Source organism: Macaca fascicularis, chromosome 8 (genome assembly GCF_037993035.2).
Source record: "Macaca fascicularis isolate 582-1 chromosome 8, T2T-MFA8v1.1".
NCBI lineage: Eukaryota > Metazoa > Chordata > Mammalia > Primates > Cercopithecidae > Macaca > Macaca fascicularis.
In genome coordinates, this window is record NC_088382.1 from 25,391,893 (window position 1) to 25,418,995 (window position 27,103).

At 42.9% G+C, this 27,103-nt stretch overlaps 1 protein-coding gene across 1 annotated transcript in view; it reads left to right on the top strand.

Moving 5' to 3' along the window:
• Window positions 1-27,103, top strand: part of PIWIL2 (piwi like RNA-mediated gene silencing 2) — an 86,920-nt gene that overhangs the window by 36,629 nt on the left and 23,188 nt on the right. Inside the window, exons 17-20 of the mRNA XM_065518978.2 lie at window positions 3,581-3,682; window positions 4,285-4,401; window positions 5,498-5,586; window positions 7,404-7,509. Coding sequence (XP_065375050.1) covers window positions 3,581-3,682; window positions 4,285-4,401; window positions 5,498-5,586; window positions 7,404-7,509 — 414 coding nt within the window. The remainder of the gene's footprint in view (window positions 1-3,580; window positions 3,683-4,284; window positions 4,402-5,497; window positions 5,587-7,403; window positions 7,510-27,103) is intronic.

Genomic DNA, 27,103 nt, shown 5'->3' on the forward strand with positions numbered 1-27,103 from the left:
ATTGAAAAGTGTTCTTGCCGGGCGCGGTGGCTCAAGCCTGTAATCCCAGCACTTTGGGAGGCCGAGACGGGCGGATCACGAGGTCAGGAGATCGAGACCATCCTGGCTAACACGGTGAAACCCCGTCTCTACTAAAAAAATACAAAAAAAAACTAGCCGGGCGAGGTGGCGGGCGCCTGTAGTCCCAGCTACTCGGGAGGCTGAGGCAGGAGAATGGCGGGAACCCGGGAGGCGGAGCTTGCAGTGAGCCGAGATCCGGTCACTGCGCTCCAGCCTGGGCGACAGAGCAAGACTCCGTCTCAAAAAAAAAAAAAAAAAAAAAGAAAAGTGTTCTTTATGCCCTTTGGTTAATTTTGCTTCTCTCACTCTATGTTGGCACCCTCACTCTAGTCTTCTTTTTCTCACGTAACTGGCTGAGAGAATAGCTGACTTAACTGTGGTTCCTTATCTATAGAACACGTTGTGTTCAGAAAGCAGCTGCTTGGGTTAGGTGCCGTCTTGCACGATTCACTACTGAGCTGCCTCAGTCTGGCCTGGTTCAAGATTAAAATTACTCTGGTGATGAACTTGGCAGGTGGCCCATTGATTAGGTCCTGATGACTGATCAGGAACACTAGAGCTGGCCAGGTCATAGCACTCACAACTTAGTTATTCAGGCTTTTCAGTTCTTACCTGTTTGTAAATAAAATAGAACAAGGAGAATAGGGAGAGAAAAAAGCAAGGGGAAGGCTTTTGGCAGTAATTAGCCCTTGAATTGAAGATTCTGGTAAATTGTTCTGGTGAGTTCAATCCTAGAATTCAGTCGTCTTGGCATCATAGAGTTCTTGATCCGGCCACTGCACCCCAGCCTGGGCGACAGAGCAAGACTCCATCTCAAAAAAAAAAAAAAAAATTTTTTAAGAGATAGGGTCAGCTGGGTGCACAGTGGCTCACGCCTGTAATTCCAGCACTTTGGGATGCTGAGGCAGACGGGTTGCTTGAGCCCAGGAGTTTGAGACCAGCCTGGGCAACATGGCGAAACCCTGTCTCTACAAAAAATCTAAAAATTAGCTGGGTGTGGTAGCATGCACCTGTAGTACCAGCTGCTCAGAAGGCTGAGGTGGGAGAATCACCTGAGCCTGGGGAGGTTGAGGCTGTATTGAGCTATGATCATGCCACTTTACTCCAACCTGGGCAACAGAGTGAGACCTTTTTTTTTAAAAAAAAAAAAGAGCATTTTACTCTGTCACCCATGCTGGAATACACTGGTGCAATCTTAGCTCATTGTTGCCTCAAACTCCTGGGCTCAAGCAGTCCTCCCGCCTCAGCCTTCCAAGTAGCTAGAACTACAGGCGTGGGCCATCACACCTGAATTAAAAAAAATTTTTTTATAGAGATAGGGTTTCACTGTTTGCCCAGGCTGGTCTCCAGCTTCTGGCCCCAAATGATCCTGCTGCCTCAACCTCCCAAAGCAGTGAGGTTACAGGCGTGAGTCATCATGCCCAGCAGCATTCTCTTTTTGATCCGGCACTCTTGGTATATCATTCACAACAGCACACTTGTGTTCTTTCTTTGGTGTATTTCTCTCTCTGTCTCTTTTTTTAGACACAAGGTTTTGATCTGTTGCCCAGGCTAAAGTACAGTGGCAAGATCATAGCTGACTGTAGCCTCCAACTTGAGGGCTCAAGGGATCCTCCTGCCTCAGCCTTCTGAGTAGCTGAAACTGTACATGTACACCACCACTCCTGGCTAATTTTTAAGTTTTTTGTAGAGATAGGGTCTCCCTCTGTTGCCCAGGCTGATCTCAAACTCCCAGCCTCAATCAGTCCCCCCACCTCCACCTCCCAAAGTGTTGGGATTACCAGTGTGAGCCACGGCACCCAGCCTGTGCATTCTCTTTATAATTCCATCCTGATCTACCATGCCTGTCATACTCTACCATGGCCTTCCTCTGACCTGATCGTAGAAAAGTTCTGCTCTGCTTTCAAAAGAATAACCCAGCGCAGTACATCAGCTCCCCCATTTCACAACTTCTTGTGTTCCCTTTTTGAGAGGGTACAACTGACAGTTTTCATGTGGCATGGATGTGAATTTCATTCATATTGCTTTCCAACTTAAAGTGGCCTTGCTCTCTCTCTGTTCATCTTTAAGGCATTCTATTGTCATCTGTATGAGGAATCAAAAACTCATATGTCTCCAGAAGCCTGATAAGGAGTATAAATTAGTGAAGTAGACCAGGAGGGGAGTTAAATGAACTGAAGGGGGTAACCCCTGTGACTGGAGATATAAACCCAGGATTGCCAAAATGATTATTCACGTGCTTGTTTGTTAATAAAGGCCAAAAACCTGGAATTGCATATGTGTGTATCTTCCTATGTTTAAATGTTAATTTAAAGAAACAAACACTTTTAAGCCATTGTAGGGCCTGAAAAAACACACCTGTTTGCTGTGTCCAGTCCATAGGCTCCCAGTGCGCAGCTCTGTTCTCATGCCTTTGGAAATGCTTTGGTGTCATTGCTGAATGTGTCCTCTGAACGGTCTTAACATCACACCAATCTTTTTTTTTTTTTTTTTTTTTTTTTTTTTGAGACGGAGTCTCGCTCTGTCGCCCAGGCTGGAGTGCAGTGGCCGGATCTCAGCTCACTGCAAGCTCCGCCTCCTGGGTTCACGCCATTCTCCTGCCTCAGCCTCCCGAGTAGCTGGGACTACAGGCGCCCGCCACCTCGCCCGGCTAGTTTTTTGTATTTTTTTTAGTAGAGACGGGGTTTCACCGTGTTAGCCAGGATGGTCTCGATCTCCTGACCTCGTGATCCGCCCGTCTCGGCCTCCCAAAGTGCTGGGATTACAGGCTTGAGCCACCGCGCCCGGCCCATCACACCAATCTTGATGTGGAGCAGGGTACCACTGATTTACCATTTGTAGCAGTTTCTGGCATAAAGGGTTGGCAATCTTCTTTCGCTTGAATGCTGCTTTTCTTTAGTCAGACTTTGAAAGGTCATCTTTTTTCAGTATTGGATCCCTTCAGCGGTGAGGGATAGATGATACTGACATGTGCTGTGCTGCTGACAATATCATCCTGTCTCTTCACCAGAAAGTTAGGAGTGGCTGCTTATGGATTTGGCAGTAGCTTCTTTCCAGTTTGCATTTAGTTCTGAATGCTTTCTTGTAGTATTGCATTCCCTGTTTCCTCAGTTAAAGTTCTGTGGCATGAATGTAACAAGTTGTTTAGTAAACCAAAGAGAGTAGTAAAAAACATACGGAGTTGGAAGCAGCAAGTAGTGTAAACCTTGCATGCATTCAAACCTAGTCCTTTTCCAGCCATCTGAGTCTCCTAATAGATAAATCTTTTGGTAATCAGGGCCAGCTCTGGGTAATTAATAGTAACATATTACCTATCTATTCAGAACAGCCCTGAGCCAAAGAATGCTAATTCAGCTCCAAGGACCTTGTTCTGGTTGGAATGTCCACCCTCTTTATTTCAGTTCCCTGTCTTCCTTAAAGGTCCTATGGCTTTGCATACTCAGAATACTGCCAACTAGAGTCCTGTGAAAGTCCCCAGAGAGTTCCAGAGCCTGACTTGTATATACCTTATCTCTTCAAGGGAAAGATACAGATGGTTGTTTGCATCATCATGGGCACACGTGATGATCTCTATGGGGCCATCAAGAAGCTGTGCTGTGTGCAGTCCCCAGTGCCCTCCCAGGTGAGTGGGTGTTGGGGCAGGAGGCACAGATGGCACCTCTCCTGAGGCTTGAAAAGAGTGATATGTGTGTTCACAAAGACTAAAGTAGCTGTTAGAAGCCAGTACATGCAGAGCCTTCTGGTGAAAGGTTCTCCTGATTAGAGCAACCTGGCAAAGAGCAGATTGCTCTTCATAAGCTGCCCTCATGCTTCCGAATGAACAATTTCGCTTGTTCCGAGGTTGAGTCACCAGGTGGTTTCATATGACTGAGTTCTGAGAGTGAGTATAGTCTTCATTCTGAAAGGGGAAAGCTATTTTTCCTATGGGAGTTAAAAAAGCATTCCACTCTGCGTGAGATCCTTTTGAAAGTTTTCATTTGTTGGTTTTGTTTTGGGTTTGTGTGTTTGTGTGTGTGTGTGTGTGTGTGTGTGTGTGTGTGTGTTGGTTGTATTTTGCCCATGTGCATGCATGCCTAGAAACCCTAGATTAGAATTATTAACGCGAAATATGTTACCTTCTAACTTGAGTTTCTTAAACATGTAATGTTTACTTTAGAGTTCAGATTTTCTGAGGGTTTGGTAGTGACCTGCTTCTCCTGACACCTTTTGGTCCCTTCATTATAGGTTGTCAATGTTCGAACCATTGGTCAGCCCACCAGGCTTCGGAGTGTGGCCCAGAAAATTTTACTTCAGATTAACTGTAAATTGGGTGGTGAGCTCTGGGGAGTGGATATTCCTCTGGTGAGTGATGCCAAAATGGTTGTTGGCCTCTCCAGCGAATCCTCCAAGCCTTTTTCTTGTTTTTCCTTATTCATTATGCTTCCTCTTCTCAACACTTACTCAGTAGTCTAAATGGCTCTCTGCCTCTTCAGCCAATTATCTAAGAATGTGTTTTATGTTTGTTTTTTGTTTTTTGTTTTTTTTGAGACGGAGTCTTGTTCTTGTTGCCCAAGCTGGAGTGCAATGGCATGATCTTGGCTCACTGCAACCTCCACCTCCCAGGTTCAAGCAATTCTCCTGCCTCAGCCTCCCGAGTAGCTGGGATTACAGGCACCCGCCACCATACCCAACTAATTTTTGTATTTTTAGTAGAGATGGGATTTCACCATGTTGGCCAGGCTGGTCTCAAACTCCTGACCTGGTGATCTGCCCACCTCAGTCTCCCAAAATGCTGGGATTACAGGTGTGAGCCACCATGCCCAACCTGGTTTTTATGTTTTTAAATGGCGAAAAAATAAAACTAAGATGATTATTCCATGACACATGAAAACTATATGAAGTTAATTTTCAGTGTCTTTAAATAAAATTTCACTGGAATACAGCCGTACTTCTTTTCATACTGTCCATGACTGCTTTTGTGTTAAGCAGAAAGAATTGAATAAAGGTCAAGTATGCTTTTTCTGAAATGCTTGGGACCAGAAGCATTTTGGATTTTAGATTTCTAGGGGTATGGGACATTTGCTTGCATCTCAAATTCAAAAATCTGCAATCTGAAGCACTCCAAAATCTGAAACTCTTTGAGTGTCATGTTGGTGCTCAAAAGCTTTTCAGGTTTGGGAATACTCAACCTGTGGTTTCTACAGAAATCATAAGGCTTCCAAAGCCTAAGTTATTTACCCTTTAGTCCTTTGCTGATCCCTGGTCTAGATCTCTGACTGTGCTTATTGTGTTTTAAAAATGTCAAGTTGATTGCTGTCTTTTTTTTTTCTTTCCCAGAACTTACTTTCACATATAAACAGTAAGGGGAAGTTGCTTTGCGATTCAGACAGTAATTAAAAATGGAGCAATGCATTGCTCAGGTCTGGGATTTGGTTTTTGTTTTTGTTTTCTAAACTAGAAACAGTTAATGGTAATCGGGATGGATGTTTACCATGACCCCAGTAGAGGCATGCGCTCCGTGGTTGGCTTCGTGGCAAGCATCAATCTGTAAGTACTGCTCACAGTGCCATCTTGTTTAATTATTTCGTTTTAGTGCCTAATCTTATTATAAATCCAGCAAATCTTTTTAGTCTTATGTATTATAGTATAAAGATTTATAAACATTTTCTTCCTCTATCTTCATGTGAAAAAAAATTTTTTTTTTTTTTTTTGGAGATGGAGTCTCCCTCTGTCACCCAGGCTGGAGTGCAGTGGCGCAGTCTCAGCTCACTGCAACCTCCGTCTTCTGGGTTCAAGTGATTCTCCTGCCTCAGCCTCCCTAGTAGCTGGGATTACAGGTGCATACCACCATGCCAGGCTAATTTTTGTATTTTTAGTAGGACAGCATTTCACTGTGTTGGCCAGGCTAGTCTTGAACTCCTGACCTCAGGTGATCCACCCGCCTCAGCCTCCCAAAGTGCTGGGATTACAGGTGTGAGTCATCGTGCCTGGCTGTGAAATTTGTGTATGCAACTTTTTTTGGTTTTTGAGACTGGGTTTTACTCTGTCACACAGGCTGGAGTGCAGTGGCGTGATCACAGCTCACTGCAACCTCAGCCTCCCTGGGTTTTGGTGATCCTCCCACCTCAGCCTCCCAAATAGCTGGGACCACAAGCATGCGCCACCATACCCAGCTTGTTTTTGTAGAGACAAGATTTCACCATGTTGTGCAGGCTGGTCTCGAACTCCTGGGCTCAAGTGATCCACCTGCCTCGGTCTCCCAAAGTGCTGGGATTACAGGCGTGAGCACTGCACCTGGCTATGCAGCTTATTTAACAAACTTGGCACCGGTGTGAAAGTGCTTCCCAGCTGAAGAGCGGCCTCTTCCAAGGCTGGGGCTGTGCTGCCTTGTTGTTGTTGTTGGCATTTTTCCCCCCAGAAATGAGGTTTTTTTGATCGTTTGTTCCAATTGTAAAAAAAGGCATGCTCATTCCAAATATCTGCAGAAATTTAGAAAGTGAGAATTCCTCATGGTCCAGCTTTTCGTATTAACAGCTGCCAAAAGTTTGATGTGTATATACTTTCAGATTCTCTTTTATGCATATATTAACACATGTGATATATATCTCTGATATATATACACATACACACTTCTATATACACAAATGGGATATTTCTAGGCACATTATTCCTTAGCTTAATATGCACTTAAACTGTACATTTTCCCATACCATTACAAATAAATCTCCACCAACTCAACTGCTGCACAGAATTTATTCTGTGTATCATTATTTAATCCTCTCTTGGTGGATATCTAAGTTGTTAAATTTTTTCTGTTGGAGCAGTTTTGTAGGAAATATCCACAATTACACTTTTTTTTTTTTCTTTTGAGACGGAGTCTCGCTTTGTTGCCCAGGCTGGAGTGCAATGGCGTGATCTCGGCTCACTGCAAGCTCTGCCTCCTGGGTTCACGCCATTCCCCTGCCTCAGCCTCCTGAGTAGCTGGGACTACAGGTGCCTGCCGCCACGCCTGGCTTATTTTTTTGTATTTTTAGTAGAGACGGGGTTTCACCGTGTTAGCCAGGATGGTCTTGATCTTCTGACCTCGTGATCTGTCTGCCTTGGCCTCCCAAAGTGCTGAGATTACAGGCGTGAGCCACCGCGCCCGGCCACAAGTACACATATCTGTGTTCTGCATATGACTTAAATGTGTCTTTTCCCCACATCACTACTTGTTCTTATGTATAGCATAAATGCATTTTCTAGGTATTTGTTGTTGGATTGATTCATAGAGAAACCTGTGTTACTGACACAAGCCATAGGCTGTCCCCGTTGAGCATTTGTTCATCTTCCTCTCTCTGTCTCTCTGCTCACCCTGACCCCAGCACCCTCACAAAATGGTATTCCCGGGTGGTGTTCCAGATGCCGCATCAGGAGATTGTGGACAGCCTGAAGTTATGCCTCGTGGGCTCCTTAAAAAAGTTTTATGAGGTGAGGAGAACAGAAATTCTCAGGTCTCTGGGTTTTTTTTGTTTGTTTTTTTTGTTTGTTTTTTGAGATGGAGTCTCACTCTTGTCACCCAGGCTGGAGTGCAGTGGTGCGATCTCTGCTCACTGCAACCTCTGCCTCCTGGGTTCAAGCGATTCTCCTGCCTCAGCCTCCCAAGTAGCTGGGATTACAGGTGCGCACCAGCACACTCAGCTAATTTCTGTAATTTTTTTTGAGACGCAGTCTCACTTTGCCGCTCGGGCTGGAGTGCAGTGGCGTGATCTCGGCTCACTGCAAGCTCTGCCTCCCAGGTTCATGCCATTCTCCTGCCTCAGCCTGCTGAGTAGCTGGGACTACAGGCGCCCGCCACCACGCCTGGCTAATTTTTTGTATTTTTAGTAGAGATGGGGTTTCACCGTGGTCTCGATCTCCTGACCTTGTGATCTGCCTGCCTCGGCCTCCCAAAGTGCTGGGATTACAGGCATGAGCCACCGCGCCTATCCATTTCTGTATTTTTAGTAGAGATGGGGTTTCACCATGTTGGCCAGGCTGGTTTCGAACTCCTGACATCAGGTAATCTGCCTGCCTGGGCCTCCCAAAGTGTTGGGATTACAGCTGCGAGCCACTGCGCCTGGCCAAGTTTCGGGATTTTTAAGGATTATCTATGTGAACACTTTACAGGAAGTCTGATGTGGTGAGAGGGATCTCAAATCAAAGGTGAGTCTCCCAAACAGCTGCTGCTGAGCAGGCAGCTCAGAGCTCCTCCTTTCAGGCTTCAGCTTGTACAGATCAGCTCAAAGAGCTAAAGAGCTAAATGCTTTCATTTGGTTTAGTAAGTAATAATTATTTCTCAGGTTGTCAGCCTGGTGTCTCTAGACATAATCTTCATGCCCTTATCAGGGAAGTTGGGGATAAGTTTCAGCAATTAAAGCAGCTTATGAGTGTACTCAGCTTTTTATAATTTATTAGGCGCTGGCTCTTTTCATTTTGGTTCAAGACAAACGCCTCCTTATAAATCACCCCTCGAACTCTAAAGAATGCTAACCATGGAGGATTACTGTAATTAAGCTGATACTGGGTCTAGAACAGTGAGCAAGCAAGGTACTGATTTCTGCCTTGGCCAGTACATCAAAGGAAGTACTGATAAGTGCCTTTCATTTCTTAGGGTCAGAGTTAGACCTTAACCTTTGCATAGAGGCTAAGCAGCAAGAAATGTAATAATTTCATATGATTGAAGTCAGTCTCTAAGGCTCCACCTTGTCTCTTTATAGAATGATGTTTCCTACAGCATCCTGAAAATAGTTTAATACTGTTCAGTTATTAGAGGTTATGTTGTTTTTTTTTTTAAGTCTGTCTCCGGCAAGGTCCATATGTTATGCTACCCAGTCACCAAGTTCTACCAGACTTTCCTTTTTGTTATTGTTGTAACTATTTTCCTTCAAAGTTTGATCTGTCTTCTAAGACCTAGATATGAAGCCTTTCCCCTTCTTCCCTCACTGCTCCATCCCTACGCTGCCTTATATTTGTTGTTTGTATCCTTATTTATCCATCCCACTGGGTTGTAAATTACTTGAACACTGGTTATGGATGGCTATTTAACAAGTTACCCTGAAACTTAGTGGCATGAAATGAGCAAGTTTGATGTTCACAATCAGGAACTGGACAAGGCACAGCAGTGGGCTCCAGTTCTCCATGTGGGCCTTGTTGTATGGTCTTTCCACATGGACTCTCTGGGCCTCCTCCTAGCATGCTGGCTGGATTCAAAGCTTGAACGTTCCACAAGACAGAGTGCCAGTGGAAGTCATGCTGCATTTTATGCCTTAACAGTGGAAGTAATGCAGTGTCACGTCTGCTGCATTCTACTTGTCCAGGGAGTCACAAAGTCCCACCCAGCTTTGAGGGGAGGGCAGTTGATTCCACCTCCTACTCCAAGGGTGGCAAGGGTCTGAAAGAATATGTGGCACCAGAGATATTGCTGTGGCTATTTTCTTTTTCTGAGAGAGGGTCTCACTCTGGTTGCCCAGGCTGTAGTGCGGTGGCACGATCTCAGCTCACTGCAACCTCTTGGCTAGGCTGCTCTTGAACTCCTGACCTCATGATCCACCCTTCTAAGCCTCCCAAAGTGCTGGGATTACAGGTGTGAGCCACTGTGGGGGCTTTTTTTTTTTTTTTTTTTTTTTTGAGACGGAGTGTTACTGTCACCCAGGCTGGAGTACAGTGGCGCGATCTCGGCTCACCACAATCTCTGCTTCCTGGATTCAAGCAATTCTCCTGCCTCAGCCTCCCCAGTAGCTGGGATTACCGGCATGTGCCACAAGACCCAGCTAATTTTTTTTGTATTTTTAGTAGAGACGGGGTTTCGCCATGCTGGCCAGGCTGGGCTGGTCTTAAACTGTTTATCTCAAGTGATCTGCCTGTCTCAGCCTCTCAAAGTGCTGAGATTGTAGGTGTGAGCCACCATGCCTGACCTACTGTGGCTATTTTCTTTTTTTTTTTTTTTTTGAGACAGAGTCTTGCTCTGTAGCCCGGGCTGGAGTGCAGTGGCCGGATCTCAGCTCACTGCAAGCTCCGCCTCCCGGGTTTACGCCATTCTCCTGCCTCAGCCTCCGGAGTAGCTGGGACTACAGGCGCCCGCCACCTCGCCCGGCTAGTTTTTTGTATTTTTAGTAGAGACGGGGTTTCACGGTGTTAGCCAGGATGGTCTCGATCTCCTGACCTCGTGATCTGCCCGTCTCGGCCTCCCAAAGTGCTGGGATTACAGGCTTGAGCCACCGCGCCCGGCCGGCTATTTTCTTTTCTTCTTTTTTTGAGACGGAATTTCATTCTTGTTGCCCAGGCTGGAGTGCAATGGCACAGTCTGGGCTCACTGCAGCCTCTGCCTCCCGGGTTCAAGCAATTCTCCTGCCTCAGTCTCCCAAGTAGCTGGGATTACAGGCGCCCGCCATCACATCTGGCTAATTTTTTTGTATTTTTAGTAGAGATGGAGTTTTGCCATGTTGGCCAGGCTGGTCTCAAACTCCTGACCTCAGGTAATCCACTCCGCTCAGCGTCTCAAAGTGCTGGGATTACAGGCGTGAGCCACCGTGCCCAGCCACTGTGGCTATTTTGTAAAAGAGCAGTGTACTACAAGCACAGGGGCTGTCTAGATTCCTTTTCCATCTCTTCCATTACTAAGCTGACACTTCTCCTGGCAATTTTCATTGAATTTCTAGTATCACAACTCTATTCTAAGTCAAATAACAGTTCATTTTGGTCTTTGTTTCTTTATCTGAACTATGAACTTAAGTAGTATATATTAAACTCCATAGAACCAGGTCAAAGGAAAAATAAATCTAATTTTAAATCTAGAATAAAACTGGCTGGTCTAAATATAAATGTTCTCTGAATCAAAAGAATTCTTTTTTTTTTTTTTTTTTTGAGACAGGGTCTTGCTCTGCCTCAGCCTCCAGAGTAGCAGGGATTTCAGGCATGTGCCACCACACCTGGCTAATTGTTAAAAATTTTTAGTAGAAATGAGATCTTGCTATTTTGCCCAGGCTGGTCTTGAACTCCTGGGCTCAAGCGGTCCTCCCACCTCAGCCTCCCAAAGTGCTGGGATTACAGGCATGAGCCATTGCACCTGGCCAAAAGGTTTCATTTGATTCAGGTCCTCATTATGTCTGGCCAACGTGGTAAAACCCATCTCTACTAAAAATACAAAAAAATTAGCCAGGTGTGGTGGCGGGCACCTGTAATCCCAGCTACTTGGGAGGCTGAGGCAGGAGAATTGCTTCAGTCCTGTGCCAGCTTTTGCCATTTCCCCAATTGTTCTGCACCTAGTGGAAGGAATCTTTGTGTGTAAACTGTTTTTGCAAAGTTAAGACCTCATCTCTACAAAAAAATTGAAAAAAATAAGCCAGACTTGGTGGCGTGCACCTGTAGTCCCAGTTCTTCAGGAGGCTGAGATGAGAGGATCCCTTAAGCCCAGGAGTCCAGTGCTCCAATGAGCTATGGTCATGCCAGCCCGGTTGACAAAGCCTGTCTCTAAAACAAATAAAAAATAAACGATTTTGATCATGCCTCTCCCAGAGCTTATCCTGACTCCTCAGCAGCCTCAACAAATTTGCTTTGGGGTTCTAAGATTCTGACTACCTCTGGATCCCCAGTTTTATTAATATCTTCCCCTAGGAATGGCATTAACCACCGGAAGTTCCAACACCTCCAAACAGTTGCCTTCTTACACATTTTCAGCCCCATTTTGCTTCAGGGCTTGCTAGTCCAAAGCCCATTTTCTCCATTCTAAATCTCTCACTTGTTCTCTGGACTCGCATGCAATAATAAAATATTTCCAAATATTCTTTTTTTTTTTTTTGTAAATAAACTTTTTATTTTGGAATGAAAGTTGCAAAATAGGATAAGAGTTCCCATACATCCTTCATCCAGTTTTCCCTCATTGTTAACATCTTGTCTCATGTTGCCTTATAGCTGTGTTACATAAATGTTTCCAAATATTCTTATCTTTTTCCTTGAATAGTTGATTTTGCTCTTCTCCTTTTTCTGTAACCTGGCTTTTCCTTGATGGGTTTCCTTCCCACCCTCCCGCTTTTTTTTTTTTTTTTTTTTTTTTTTTTTGAGACAGGGTTGCTCTGTTGCTTGGGCTGGAGTGTAGAGTCACAATCTCGGCTCATTACAACCTCAACCTCCTGGACTCAAGGGATCCTCCCACCTCAGCCTCCCAAGTAGCTGGGACTACAGGCACATATCACACCCAGCTAATTTCTGTATTTTTTGTAGAGAGAGAGTGTCACCGTCTTGCTCAGGCTGGTTTCAAACTCAGGCTGATCTCAAACTCCTGGCCTCAAGCTATCCTGCCTACCTCAGCCTCCCAGAGTGCCGGGATTATAGCTGTGAGCCGCTGCGCCCAGCTGAGTACCCTGCTTTGTCCCGTCCTGTCCCGTCCTGTCCCGTCCTGTCCTGTCCTGTCCTGGTCCTTGTCCTTATCCCTGTCCTTTCCTTTCCTTATCCTGTCCTTTCCTTTTTTGTCTTGTCCTGTATAGGCACGTGCCGCCACACCCAGCTCAGTTTTGTATTTTCAGTAGAGATGAGATTTCACCGTATTGGCCGGGCTTGTCTCAAACTCCTGATCTTAAGTGATCCATCTGCTGTGGCCTCCAAAAGTGCTGGGATTACAGACTTGAGCCACCATGCCCAGCCGAATGCCGTTTTGTTAGAATTATCTCAAGTTGTGATTACTCTCGTATCTCAAGAGCCAGACGCTTTCCCCAGGCCAGTTTTTTTTTTTTTAAATGGAGTCTCACTCTGTCACCAGACTGGAGTGCAGTGGCGCGATATCGGCTCACTGCAACTTCCACCTCCTGGGTTCAAGCAGTTTTCCTGCCCCAGCCTTCTGAGTAGCTGGGACTATCGGCACACGCCACCACACCCAAGCTAATTTTTGTATTTTTGGTAGAGATGGGGTTTCATTATGTGGGCCAGGATAGTCTTCATCTCTTGACATCGTGATCTGCCCACCTCAGCCTCCCAAAGTGCTGGGATTATAGGCATGAGCCATCACACCCGGCCCAGTCATTTTTTTAATCAGTATTACATCCTGTAGTGTCCTTAACCTAATTTCCCAATACAGTTGATTATTAATATCAGCATCATCGTAAGACTTGTTTACAATGAGTTAGTTGAATCTTCCCAACAATATTAGGGTTATTTCATCTTATAGCATAATAGTAGATATACTCTGAAATGTAAGAGTCAAAGATACTGGCACATTACTAGAGTCCTACTCAGTCATAAATAATTAGTCCAGATTATCATCATACTGCATGATTAAAGCGTCTCCCAGATACGTGCCACTTAGATTTGCAGGCTTCCATTCAACGTTGTCAGGTTTCAAAAGCAGAAGTCCTCTCAGTAACATGGGTCAGTAACCCCTTTAGGCATCCCGTTTAGTTGAGCTAACAAGCAATATCACATCTTACTCTAAGCCTCTCCCAAGGCACCAGTAGAATATTGGATTTTGGGCTGTGCTCAGTGGCTCATGCCTGTAATCCCAGCCCTTTGGGAGGCCGAGGTGGGTGGATGGCTTGAGGTCAGGAGTTCAAGACCAGCCTGACCAACATGATGAAACCCTGTCTCTACTAAAACTACAAAAATTAGCTGGGCATGGTGGCAGGCACCTGTAATCTCAGCTACTTGGGAGGCTGAGGCAGGAGAATCACTTGAACCTGGGAGGCGAAGGTTGTAGTGTGCCGAGATCACGCCACTGCACTCCAGTCTGGGCAACAAAGCGAGACTTTGTCTAAAAAAAAAAAAGGTATATTGAATTTTGCTCACTGTATAACCATTTGTTCTTTCCCTAATCCTCAGATATCATTCTTCCTTTTCTCCATTTATACCCCCACCTTTCCACTCTTGGAAGGGACGTTAAGTTTGACCGCTGTGCTGATCTAGACTGCTGGCAGCAATACTAGCCTAGCAAACGTCTGCCCCTCAGTCCAGTCCGATTCATATAGGGCAGTGTTACACAGGTACAGAACTAGTGGGCTTTCTCTACTACTAGGCAATATAACTACATTCCCTGTGAACCCCAGTTTTGCCAGATGGAATGAAGGTACAATTCACCCCCATCAGGTCCTTAGGAACTCTAACATAAAGGTTTAAAAGTATAGTTACTTTCTTGCTTAGAGCTTGTTATGAGTTTGTGTTCCCAAGAAGATGAAGTTCCAATCCCCAGTACCTTATTTGGAAATAAAGCCTTTGCATCTGATTAAATTAAAATGAGGTCATTAGAATGGGCCCTGCTCCAATATAACTATGTTTTTATGAAGAGAGGAAATTTAGACACTGAGACAGACACACATAGATGGAAGATAATCTGAAGACACAGGGAGAACACCTGTCTGTAAGCCAAGAAATCCACGAGACTCTCAGAAGCTAGGAGAGAGGCATGAACAGATCATTTTCTTTACAACCCTCAAAAGGGCTGTAAACACCTTGGTTTTGAACTTCCAGCCTCCAGAACTGTGAAACAGTAAGTTTCTGTTGTTTAAGCGAGCTTGTTTTGTATGACAGCCCTAGCAGACTAATACAGAAGTCATCCCAGCTTCTGGCACCTGCAGTATAGCCCTGATCCCAGGAGTAGGGAAAAAAGGTAGGAAAAAAAGACTGTTGAGGTCATGTGGGAAAGAAAGAGAAAAGTATAGTTGTACCACATCCTGCCCCCAGGGAAGAATTATAAAGTCACAACAGCATCCTGCCCACTCCTCTTCCTTCAATTCGTCAGAAAAAGGGGAGAAATCTGCCTAGTGGAGATGTTTTCTAGGCCCTGGCCCTGTTGAGTGTGAGCACACACTCATGAAAGTGTGTAAGCCAGCCCTTTAGGTTTTTCTTTCCTCCACTTTAGACAACAGATGTTTCAGTTGCCCATTCTAATTATCTACCAAACCGTTAACTGTGACGATGAAAGTGTGTTCTTTGAAGAAATGTGACTCCGTGGTCCAAATTGATGGATTATCTTTTGATTTAGTCCTTTTTTTTTTTTTTTTTTTTTTTTTTTGAGACAGTCTCATTCTGTTATCCATGCTGGAGTGCAGTGATGTGATCTCCATTCACTGCAGCCTCCACCTCCCAGGTTCAAGTGATTCTCCTGTCTCAGCCTGCCAAGTAGCTGGGATTACAAGTGTGCGCCACCACACCCAGCTAATTTTTGTATTTTTAGTAGAGATGGGGTTTCACCATGTTGACCAGGCTGGTCTCAAACTCCTGACCTCAAGTGATCTCCCAGCCTCAGCCTCCCAAAGTGCTGGGATTACAGGTGTGACCCACTGCGCCCAGCCTTGTTTTAGTCCTTTCATAGTATTGGGCGTTTGCATCTACCAGCAGGTATGCAAAACCCAGTCTGTAGTAAGTTGTCTGCTCATGTCAGGCGCTGTCACAGCCTCCTGGGACTACCAGAGTAAGTCCAACTTGCCAACCAAGTGCAGAGCCTTACTGCTGGGGAATCTGCCCCATAGCCGTCTGCAGTCTCTTATTCAGCCAGAACAGTTCTTGTTGACAGTGCTTCACAGGGTTCAAAAGGAACCTGTAGAATAGCTTCAGCCTATCTCTGCACTACTGCAGCTCTCCAGCGTCTACTCATTTCACAGAGCCAGATGGACTGCCTCAAGCAAGGACACTGGGGTATCCACTCCCAGAGTTCCACTCGCCTTCCCAGCCTGGAAGGTTTTACTGTTGGCCATCAACATGTCCTGCTTGCTTGCTTAAAAAAAAAAAAGAAAAGAAAAATTGAGGTGAAATAGGTGAGGTGCAGGGGCTTGTGCCTGTAATCCCAGCACTTTGGGAGGCCGAGACAGGTGGACTGCTTGAGCCCAGGAATTTGAGACCAGCCTGGGCAACATGGTGAAAACCCCATCTCTACAGAAAATAGAAAAATTAGCTGGGCGTGGTGGTACGTGCCTGTAGTCCCAAGTACTTGGGGGGCTGAGGTAAGAGGATCTCTAGTTTAAAAACATTTTCATCACCCCATAAAAACACCCCATGCCCATTAAATAATCATTCCTTATTCACACCTTCTCCTAATTTCTGGTAATATCTAGTTAGCTTTCTGTCTGTACTGATTTGTCTATTTTACCTATATTGTATAGTAATTTTTAAATGTGTGACCTTTTGTGTTTAGCTTACTTCACTGAGCATGTTTTCAAGGTTTATCTATATTGTAGCATATAGTAATACTTTTTTTCCTTTTTGTGGCTGTATAATATTCCATTGTATTTATTCCACAATTTGTTGATCCATTCACTGTTGATAAACATTTGGGCTGTTCTCACGTTTTGACTATTGTGAATAATGCTGCTGTTAACATTCCTGAACAAGTATTTGTTTAAGTTCCCATTTTCAGTTCTTTTTGGATATATACCTAGGAGTGAAATTGCCGGGTCATATAGTAGTTCTGTGTTTAACTTTCAGAGGAAACACCAAGCTGTTCTGCACAGTGGCCAAGCATCAATTTACATTCCTACCAGTAATGTAGAGGTTTTCAGTTTCTCCGAACCATTGCCAACAATTGCTGTTTTCTGTTTTTTTACTTTTTTTTTTTTTTGAGACTGGGTCTTACTCTGTCACCCAGGCTGGAGTACAGTGGCACGATCTTGGCTCACTGCAACCTCCACCTCCTGAGTTCAAGAGATTCTCTTGTCTCAGCGTCCTGAGTAGCTGGGTAGCCCAGCTAATTTTTGTATTTTTTTTTAGTAGAGATGGGGTTTCACCATGTTGGTCAGGCTGGTCTTGAGCTCCTGACCTCTGGTGATCCGCCCAGCTTGGCCTCCCAATCTGCTGGCCTCCCAAAGTGAGGTACCACACCTGGCCTTTTCTGTTTTTTTAAATCATCACTATTTTTTGTGTTTGTTTGTTTGTTTTTTAGACTGAGTTTCACTCTTGTTGCCCAGGCTGGAGTGCAAGGGCGCGATCTTGGCTCACCGCAACCTCCCCTTCCCGGGTTCAAGCGATTCTCCTGCATCAGCCTCCTGAGTAGCAGGGATTGCAGGCATGCACCACTACGCCCAGCTAATTTTGTATTTTTAGTAGTGGCAGGGTTTCTCCATGTTAGTCAGGCTGGTCTTGAACTCCTGACCTCAGGTGATCCACCCACCTCAGGTGATCCACCCACCTCGGCCTCTCAAAGTGCTGAGATTACAGGCGTGAGCCACCACACCAGGCTTGAATCATCACTGTTGTGAAGTATTTCATTGTGGTTTTGACTTGCATTTTTTAATGACCAATGATGTTGAACATCCGTCATGTGCTTGTTGCTCATTTGTGTATTTGTGTCATTCAAATCCTTTGCCCATATAAAAACTGGACTATTTGTCTTTTTGTTGTTGAGTTGTAGGAGTTTTAAAAATATTCTGGAAACTATGCTCTTATTTAATGTATGATTTACAAATATCTCCCCCCATTCTGTAGATTTTCACTTGCTTGATCATGGTCTCTGCTGCACGAAAATTTTAAATTTTGATAACATGCAGTTTATTTATTGTATCTTTTGTTCCCTATGGTTTTGGTGCTCAATCTAAGAATTCATTGCCAAATCCAAGGTCATGAAGGCTTGTCCCCTATATTTTTTTCTAACAATTTTACACTTTTTAACTTTTACGTATAAGTCACTGATTTGAGTTATACAAAGTGAAGTAAGGTCAAGTTTTATTCTTTTGCGTCTGGATATCTGCTTGTCATAGCACCATTTGTTGAGGGGATTCCCCATTGAGAAATCTTGGCACCCTACTCAAAAATCAATTGGTCACAGATGTTTGGGTTTATTTCTGGACTCTTAATTCTGTTCCATTGATCTGTGTGTCTCGTTTTATGCCAGTAACACACTGTTTTGATTATTTTTGCTTTGTAATAAGTTTTGAAATTGGAGAATGTGAGTCTTCCAACTTTATTTTCTTTTTTAGTATTGTTTTTGCTATTCAGTGCCCCCTTGGAATTGTATATGAATTTGAGAGAAGGCTTTTTTGTTTCTGCAAAAAAAGGCCATTGAAACTTCCATAGGGATTGTGTTGAATATCTAGATTACTCTGAAGAGTATTGCCATCTTAATAATACTGTCTTCCAGCATATGGACACAGAATGTCTTTCTATTTATTGAGATCTTCTTTAATTTCTTTCAGCAGTGTTTTGTAGTTCCCATGTATAAGTCTTTCACCTCTTTGGTTAAAGTTTATTCTAAGGTATTTTATTCTTTTGGATACTATTGTAAATGGAATAGTTTTAATTTCATTTTTTGATTGTTCATTGCTGGTATTTAGAAACACAACTGTTTTTTTGTGTTGATCATGTACCCTGTAACTTTGCTGAATGTGGTTATGAGCTCTAGTAGTTTTTTTATTGCTTTTTTTTTTTTTAATTCTTTGGGATTTTCTAGATACAGAATGTTATTTGCATATGGGAATGGAGTCTTCTTTCTTTTCAGTTTGAATTCTTTTTATTTCCTTTTCTTTCTTAATTTTCTTAGTTTATTTCCTTTTCTTCCTTAATTGTTATGGCTAGGATTTCTATTATGGTATTGAATAGCAGTGCTAAAATCAGGCATCTTTGTCTTTTTCCTGATAGTAGAGGCAAAGGTTTCAGTTTTTCACAATTGTATATGATGTTAGCTGTGAGTTTTTAATAAATTTCCTTTACCATGTTAAGAAAGTTTCCTTCTACTCCTAATTTGCTGAGTATTTTTATAATGAAAGTATGTTGGATTTTATCAGATGATTTTTCTGCATATTAACTTTTAAAAGTCTTGTTCAGATTAATACCAAATTAATTTTAATAGTTGTGTCAGGCCGTTCTTGCATTGCTGTAATGAGATACCTGAGACTGGGTAATTTATAAAGAAAAGGAATTTAATTGGCTCATGTTTCTATAGGCTTTACAGGAAGCGTAATGCTGTCATCCACTCAGCTGCTAGGGAGGCCTCAGGAAGCTTACAGTCATGGTGGAAGGTGAAGCAGAAGCAGGCACTTCACATGGTGAAAGCAGGAGTAAATGAGAGAGAGAGAGTGAAAGAGAGAAAAGAAGAGGTAGTACACACTTTTAAATGACCAAATCTTGTGTAAATTCAGAGCAAGAGCTCACTTATCACTGGGGGATGGCCCAAGCCATTCCTGAGGGATCTGCTCCTATAATCCAAACACCTTCCACCATGCCCCACCTCTGATAATTGGGAATTACATGTCGACATGAGATTTGGCAAGGACACACATTCAGACTATAGCAATATTATATAGAAACTTTGTTCCTGTATAGTTCTATTCTCTCCTACTTTCTTGGTGCTAATTCTGTATTAGCATTCCCCGGAGAAACCGACTGATAGGGTGTGAGCATGTGTATAGATTTATTTTAACAAATCGACTCACACAGTTATGGAGGCTGGCAAATTCAAAATCTGCAGAATGAACCAATAGGCTGGAGACCCAGGGGATAGCTGATGTTGCAGGTCAGCTTTAAGTTAATCCTGCTTGGTGTTCCTTAGGCTTTGGGGATGTGTCTGTTGATATCTTTCCTCAAATTTGGAAAATTTTTGTTAATTATTTATTCAGATATTCTTTTTGCCCCTTGTTCTTGTTGTTCTCCTTTTGAGACAGCAAATATTTATATAATGGTGTGCTTGATGGTGTCTCCCAGGTTTCAGAGGCTGTCTTCATTTTTCTTTCTTATTTCTTTTTGTTATACTGGATATAATCTCAACTGATACCACTTCTGGTTTGCTGGTTATTTCTTCTGCTTGCTCAAATCTGCTGTTAAGCATCTCTAGTAAATTTTACATTGCAATTACCATACTTTCCAACCCTTGAATTTCTATTAGGTTCTTTCTTGTAATTTCTATGCCTTTATTGATAGTCTTTATTTGGTGAGACACATTCTCATACTTTCCTTAAGGTCTTAAGACATGGTTTCCTTTAGTTCTTTGAACAATATTTAAAATAGTTGATATAAAGACTGTGTCTATAGGACCAATGTCTGGGCTTCCTCCATGACAGTTTCTGTTGACTTTTTTTCCCCATGCATACGTGTCCTACTTTTCTATTTCTTGGCAAGCATCATAATTCTTTGTTGAAAACTAGAAATTTAAACTGGGCACGAGATGGCTCACACCTGTAATCCCAACGCTTTGGGAAGCTGAGGCGGGTGGATCACCTGAGGTCAGGAGTTCGAGACCAGCCTGGCCAACATGGTGAAACCCCGTCTCTACCAAAAATAGAAAAAATTAGCCAGGTGTGGTGGCGGACACCTGTAATCCCAGCTACTCAGGAGGCTGAGGGAAGAGAATCACTTGAACCCGAGATGTGGAGGTTGCAGTGAGCCAAGATCGCACCAGTGCACTCCAGCCTAAGCTACAGAGCGAGACTCCGTCTCAAAAATAAATAAATAAATAAATAATAAATTCTGACTACAGAGGATTCAGGTAATTGATCAGACACATTTAAAAGTAACTTTTAGCCAAGGTGGAAGGATTGCTTGAGGCCAGGAGTCTGCAACCAGCCTGCTCGACATAGTGAGATCTCGTCTCTATAAAAAAGAAATTAAAAATTTTTAATTTTTAATTTTTAATTTCTTTTTTTTTGTTTTCTAATTTATTTTCTTTAATTTCTAAAGCCCAAGGAGTTTAAGGTTGCAGTGAGCCATGATCGCATTACTGCACTCCTCCTTTCAACAGAGCGAGACCCTGTTGCAAATAAAAATAAAAATGACTTTTACTTAAATTATTCAAAGAAATGAAATACAACATTAAGAATTTTGACAAAGAATTAGCATGAAAAAAGTAATTGGAATTTTTTAGAAATGAAAACTACACTAACTGAAATCAAACTCAGTAGATGGGTGTATTAGTTTGCTACAAATGACTAACAAAGTACCACCAACTGGCTTACCCAACAGAAATTTATTTCCTCACAGTTTTAGAGGTCAGAAATCCAAGCTCAGAGAGTTGGCAGAGTCGGTTTCTTTTGGGGGCCTTGGTCTTTCTTGTGTCTGTGTCCTCATCTCTTCTTCTTATGAGGACATCAGTCATATTGGATTAGGGTCCCCCCATGACCTCATTTAACCTTAAGTACCTCTTTTAAGATCTTATATTTAAAAAACAGTCACATTCTGAGGTACTGGGGTTTAGGACTTCAACATATGAATGTTGTGGAGGGCATAATTCATCCCCTAACAATGGATAACAGTAGCTTAGATATAGCTGAGGCTGGAAGGAATCAACTGAAAGATAGGTGAGCAGAAAATAATCAAACTAGCCTGTAATCCCAGCATTTTGGGAGGCTGAGGCGGGTGTATCACATGAAGTCAGGTGTTCAAGACTGGCCAACATGGTGAAACACCGTCTCTACTAAAAGTACAAACATTAGCCAGGTGTGGTGCTGCGCCCCTGTAATCCCAGCTTCTCGGGGGGCTGAGTCACGAGAATGGCCTGAACCTGCGAGGCAGGCAGAGGTTATAGTGAGCTGAGATTGTGCCGCTACACTCTAGCCTGGGCTTACACAGTGAGACTCTGTCTCTCAAAAACAAAAATAAAAATAATCAAACTGTAACAGGCCAATAGATGGGGGGTTAAAATATAATATGTACATAAGAAGTGGCTCAGAAGTAGGTTAAAGAAGGCAGAAAAACAACATCTGAAAAGACAATGGTTGACTTACATTGAAGGAAAATATAAAAAGCATTGTTCAGCTAGAAGGAACATGATCCCAGATAGAAGTTTAGAAATGGTTAAAGGGATAAGTAACAATAAAAGTAACAATTATGAAGGTAAATTTAAATGAATCTATTCCATCTAAAACATGAAAAAAATGTCATGTGGCTATATATTTGTATGTACATATAAATTGAAATTTATGACAACAGCACATATATCAGGAAGAAGTAAATGATGTCCCAATATTCATAGGTCTTTGAATTGTTGAGGAAAAGGTAAAAGTACTCATTTACATTACACTTTGGTACACTATAGATGTTGTACTCTCTAGGGTAGCTACTAAAGGAAGAGTAAAAGAGTATAACTATCAAGCTATGAGAGGAAAGAACAATAATATAAATTTAATGTAAGAAGAATACAGGTAAATAAACAGGATCAACAGCAAGCAATACCTACATCTTGAAAACATGCTGTGTGAATGAAGCCAGTCACAAAAGATCACATAGAAGAAATGTTTCTGGGCCGGGTGCAGTGGCTCATGCCTGTAATCCCAGCACTTTGGGAGGCCAAGGCGGGTGGATCACCTGAGGTCGGGAGTTCAAGACCAGCCTGACCAACATGGAGAAACCCCGTCTTTACTAAAAATAACAAAATTAGCCAGGCATGGTGGTGCATGCCTGTAATCCTAGCTGGTTGGGAGGCTGACGCGGGAGAATTGCTTGAACCCGGGAGGCAGAGGTTGCGGTGAGCCAAGATCGCACCATTGCATTCCAGCCTGGGCAACAAGAGCAAGACTGTCTCCAAAAAAAAAAAAGTTTCTGAATATTTATAAGAAATATTCAGAACACGAACGTCTATAGAAACTGGAAGGTGAGTGGTTGCCTGGGACTGGGGTCGAGGAGGGAACTGGAGTATGGATAGGGTGATTACTCAAAAGTATGAGGTTTCTTTCTGAGCTGATGAAAATGTTATAAAATTGACTATGGGGGTGGTTACATATATATGGGTATATAATAAAAAACTTTAATTCAGTAAATTGTAGCATATGAATTATAGCTCGGATTCATAGACACCAGATGATTAGTGGTTTCCAGACAATGAGGAGGAAGGGCAAGAATGAGGAGGAACTACTATTGGGTACAGGGTTGTTTTGTTTTGTTTTGTGTTTTGTGTTTTTGTTTTTTGTTTTGTTTTTTTTGTTGGTTGTTTTTTTTTTTTTTTTTTTTTTTTTTGAGACGGAGTCTCGCTCTGTCGCCCAGGCTGGAGTGCAGTGGCGCGATCTCGGCTCACTGCAAGCTCCGCCTCCCGGGTTCACGCCATTCTCCTACCTCAGCCTCCCGAGTAGCTGGGATTACAGGCGCCGGCCACCACGCCTGGCTAATTTTTTCTGTTTTTTAGTAGAGACAGAGTTTCACTGTGTTAGCCAAGATGTTCTCAATCTCCTGACCTCACGATCCGCCCATCTCAGCCTCTCAAAGTGCTGGGATTACACGCATGAGCCACTGTGCTTGGCCTTGTTTTTTGTTTTTGTTTTTGTTTTTGTTTTGAGACAGTTTTCACTTGTTGCCCAGGCTGGATGGAGTGCAGTGGCATGAACTCAGCTCACTGTAGCCTCCGTCTTGTGGGTTCAAGCGATTCTCGTGCCTCAGCCTCCCGAGTAGCTGGGATTACAGGCACCCGCCACCATGCCTGGTAATTTTTTGTATTTTTAGTATAGACGGGATTTCATCATGTTGGCCAGGCTGGTCTTGAACTGCTGACCTCAGGTGATCCACCCTTCTTGACCTCCCAAAGTGCTGGAATTACAGGCATGAGCCACCCCGCCTGGCTCTGGGGACAAGGTTCCTTTTGGGGTGATGAAAATAGAAAATTTGGGGCCGAATGCAGTGGCTCCCACCTGCAGTGAAACCCCATCTCTACTAAAAATACAAAAATTAGCTGGGCATGGTGGTGGGTGCCTATAGCCCCAGCTACTCGGGACGCAGAGGCAGGAGAATCGCTTGAACCCAGGAGGCGGAGGTTGCATTGAGCCAAGGTCATGCCGCTGCACTCCAGCCTGGGTGACAGAGTGAGACTGTCTCAAAAAAAAAAAAGAAAATACAAAATTTGATAATTTTGATAGGTACATGACTTTGTGAATACACTGAAAACTACTGAATTTTACACTTTAAAATGATGGATTTTGTGCTATGTGAATTATATCTTTTTTTAAAAAAAGAGGAATTAAGATATTCCCGAATAAACAAAAACCGGGAGAATTTGTCACTAACAGACCTGTCCTACAGGAAATACTAAAGTCCTTTACACTGAAATGAAGTGACACCTAGACAGTAACTTGGATTCACATGAAGAAATAAGTACCACCAGAATAAATAACTACGTAGATAAATATAAAGGACAGCCAAAACGTATTTATGCTAGTAATTTTTCTTCTCTCTGATTAAGAGACCAACAAACAAAGCGGTAATTGTATAATGTAGCTGGATGTGAATGCAGTGTGTAAAGATGTAATTTGTACAACAATAAAGACACAAAGGAGATGGGAGGGAATGGAGCCACGAGAGCAAAGTGTTTGTATATTACCAAAATAACTTTGTGTTAACCAAGCAAATGAGATTGTTGTAAATTTTACTTTTTTATATTTTTGAGACAGAGTCTTGCTCTGTCACCCAGGCTGGAGTGCAGTGGCCTGATCATGGCTCACCGCAGCCTTGACCTCCCTGCACTCAGGTGATTCTCTCACCTCAGCCTCCTGAGTAGGTAGGACTACAGGCACGCACCATTGTACCTAATAACTTTTTTTTTTTTTTTTTTTTTTTTTTTTTTTTTTTTTGAGACGGAGTCTTGCTCTGTCACCCAGGCTGGAGTGCAGTGGCCGGATCTCAGCTCACTGCAAGCTCCGCCTCCCGGGTTTACGCCATTCTCCTGCCTCAGCCTCCCGAGTAGCTGGGACTACAGGCGCCCGCCACCTCGCCCGGCTAGTTTTTTTGTATTTTTTAGTAGAGATGGGGTTTCACCGTGTTAGCCGGGATCGTCTCTCGATCTCCTGGCCTCGTGATCCGCCCGTCTCGGCCTCCCAAAGTGCTGGGATTACAGGCTTGAGCCACCGCGCCCGGCCTCCTAATAACTTTTAAAAGTTTTTTTCTTTTCTTTTTTTTTTTTTTTGAGATGGAGTTTCGCTCTTGTTGCCCAGGCTGGAGTGCAATGGCGCAATCTCGGCTGACTGCAACCTCCGCCTCCCCGCTTCAAGTGATTTTACTGCCTCAGCCTCCCAAGTAGCTGGGATTACAGGCATGCGCCACCACGCCCAGCTAATGTATTTTTAGTAGAGACAGAGACAGGGTTTCTCTATGTTGGTCAGGCTGGTCTTGAACTCCTGGGCTTAGGTTATTCTCTCACCTCAGCCTCCCAAAGCACTGGGATTACAGGTATAAACTACTGTGCCTGGCAAGATTATTGTAAACGAAGATGTTAATTTTAGCTGGGTGTGGTGGCTCACACCTGTAATCCCAGCACTTTGGGAGGCCGAGGCAGGCAGATTATGAGGTCAGGAGTTTGAGACCAGCCTGGCCAACATAGTGAAACCCCATCTCTGCTAAAAATACAAAAATTAGCTGGGCATGGTGGCAGGCACCTGTAATCCCAGCTACTCAGGATGCTGAGGCAGGAGAATTGCTTGAACCCAGGAGGTGGAGGTTGCAGTGAGCCAACATTGTGCCTCTGCACTCTAGCCTGGGTGACAGAGAGAGACTCTGTCTCCAAAAAAAAAAAAAAAAAAAAAAAAAAAAAAAGATGTTAATCCCCAAAAGGACCACTAAGAAAATAACTCCAAAATATATAGTAAATAAGAGAATTATAACAGTAACTGGAAAATGGCTGTTTAATACAAAATAAGGCAGTAATGGAAAAATCAAAGAATGACCAAGATATGAGGGCTAGAAGAACAAATAGCAAAAAGGTAGATGTAAATCTCACCTTATTAATAATTAAATTAAGTGCAAATGGACTCAACACTCAAAAGATAGTGTTTGACAGTACAAATTAAAAGAAAAATGTGGCTAGACATAGTGGTTGTGCTTATAGTCCTATTTATTTTTTCTTGAGACAGGGTCTTTGTTGCCCATGCTAGAGTGCAGTGGTGTGATCATAGTTCACTGCAGCCTCGAGCTCCTGGTCTCAAGCAATCTTTCTGCCTAGTATAGGTATACTATAACCAAAAGAGATGAAATAGCTATATTAATATCAGACAAAATACACTTTATTTTTTTGAGATGGAGTCTTGCTCTGTCGCCCAGGTTGGAGTGCAGTGGCATGATCTCGGCTCACTGCAGCCTCCACCTCCTGGGTTCAAGCAATTCTGCTGCCTCAGCCTCCCGAGTAGCTGGGATTACAGGTGCATACCACTACACCCAGCTCATTTTTTTTTTTTTTTTTTGTATTTTTAGTAGAGACAGGGTTTCACCATGTTGACCAGGCTAGTCTGGAACTCCTGGCCTCAAACCAGCTCATTTTTTTTTTTTTTGTATTTTTAGTAGAGACAGGGTTTCACCATGTTGACCAGGCTAGTCTGGAACTCCTGGCCTCAAGTGATCCACATACCTCAGCCTCCCAAAGTGTTGGGATTACAGGCGTGAGCCACTGTGCCCGGCCTCAGACAAAACAGAGTTTTAAATAACACTTGTAAAGAGAGACAAGGAATGACATTTTATAATAGCAAAAGGGTCAATCCATGAGAAAGACATAACAATTATAAATATATGTGCACCTAACAGTAGAGACCCAAAAATACAGGAAAGAAAAACTGATATAATTAAAGGGAGAAATAGGCAATTCAGCAATAGTTTGAGACTTCAAAACTTTATTTTCAGTCTTAGATGTAACAATTAGACATAAGATCAACAAGGAAATGGAAGATTTGCACAACACTGTATGTAGTCTGACCATACCTAACAGACATTATGGAACACTCTACCCAGCCACCAAATACACATTCTTCTTAATGTATGTGGCACTGCTCTCCATGATAGGCTATAAAACAAGGCTCAATACATTTAAAAATGACTTTTAATCTTTCAAAATACATTCTCAACCCACAATAGAATGAAATTTGAAATCAATAAAGGAAATTTGGGAAATTCACAAATACATGGAAATTAAACAAGACTGACTTCAAAATAACCATTGGCTCAAAGAAGAAATTAAAAGGGAAATTAGGAAATAATTGGGAGATGACTGAAAACTAAAAACATATCAAAATTTATGGATGTAAGTAAAGCAGTGCTTAGAGGAAAATTTGTAGCTATAAACACTGTATTTTAAAATAAGAAAGATCTAAAAACAAACTAGCTTCCACCTTAAGGAAACAGAAAACAACAACAAACTAAACCCAAAACAAGGAGAAGGAAGGAAATAATAGACATT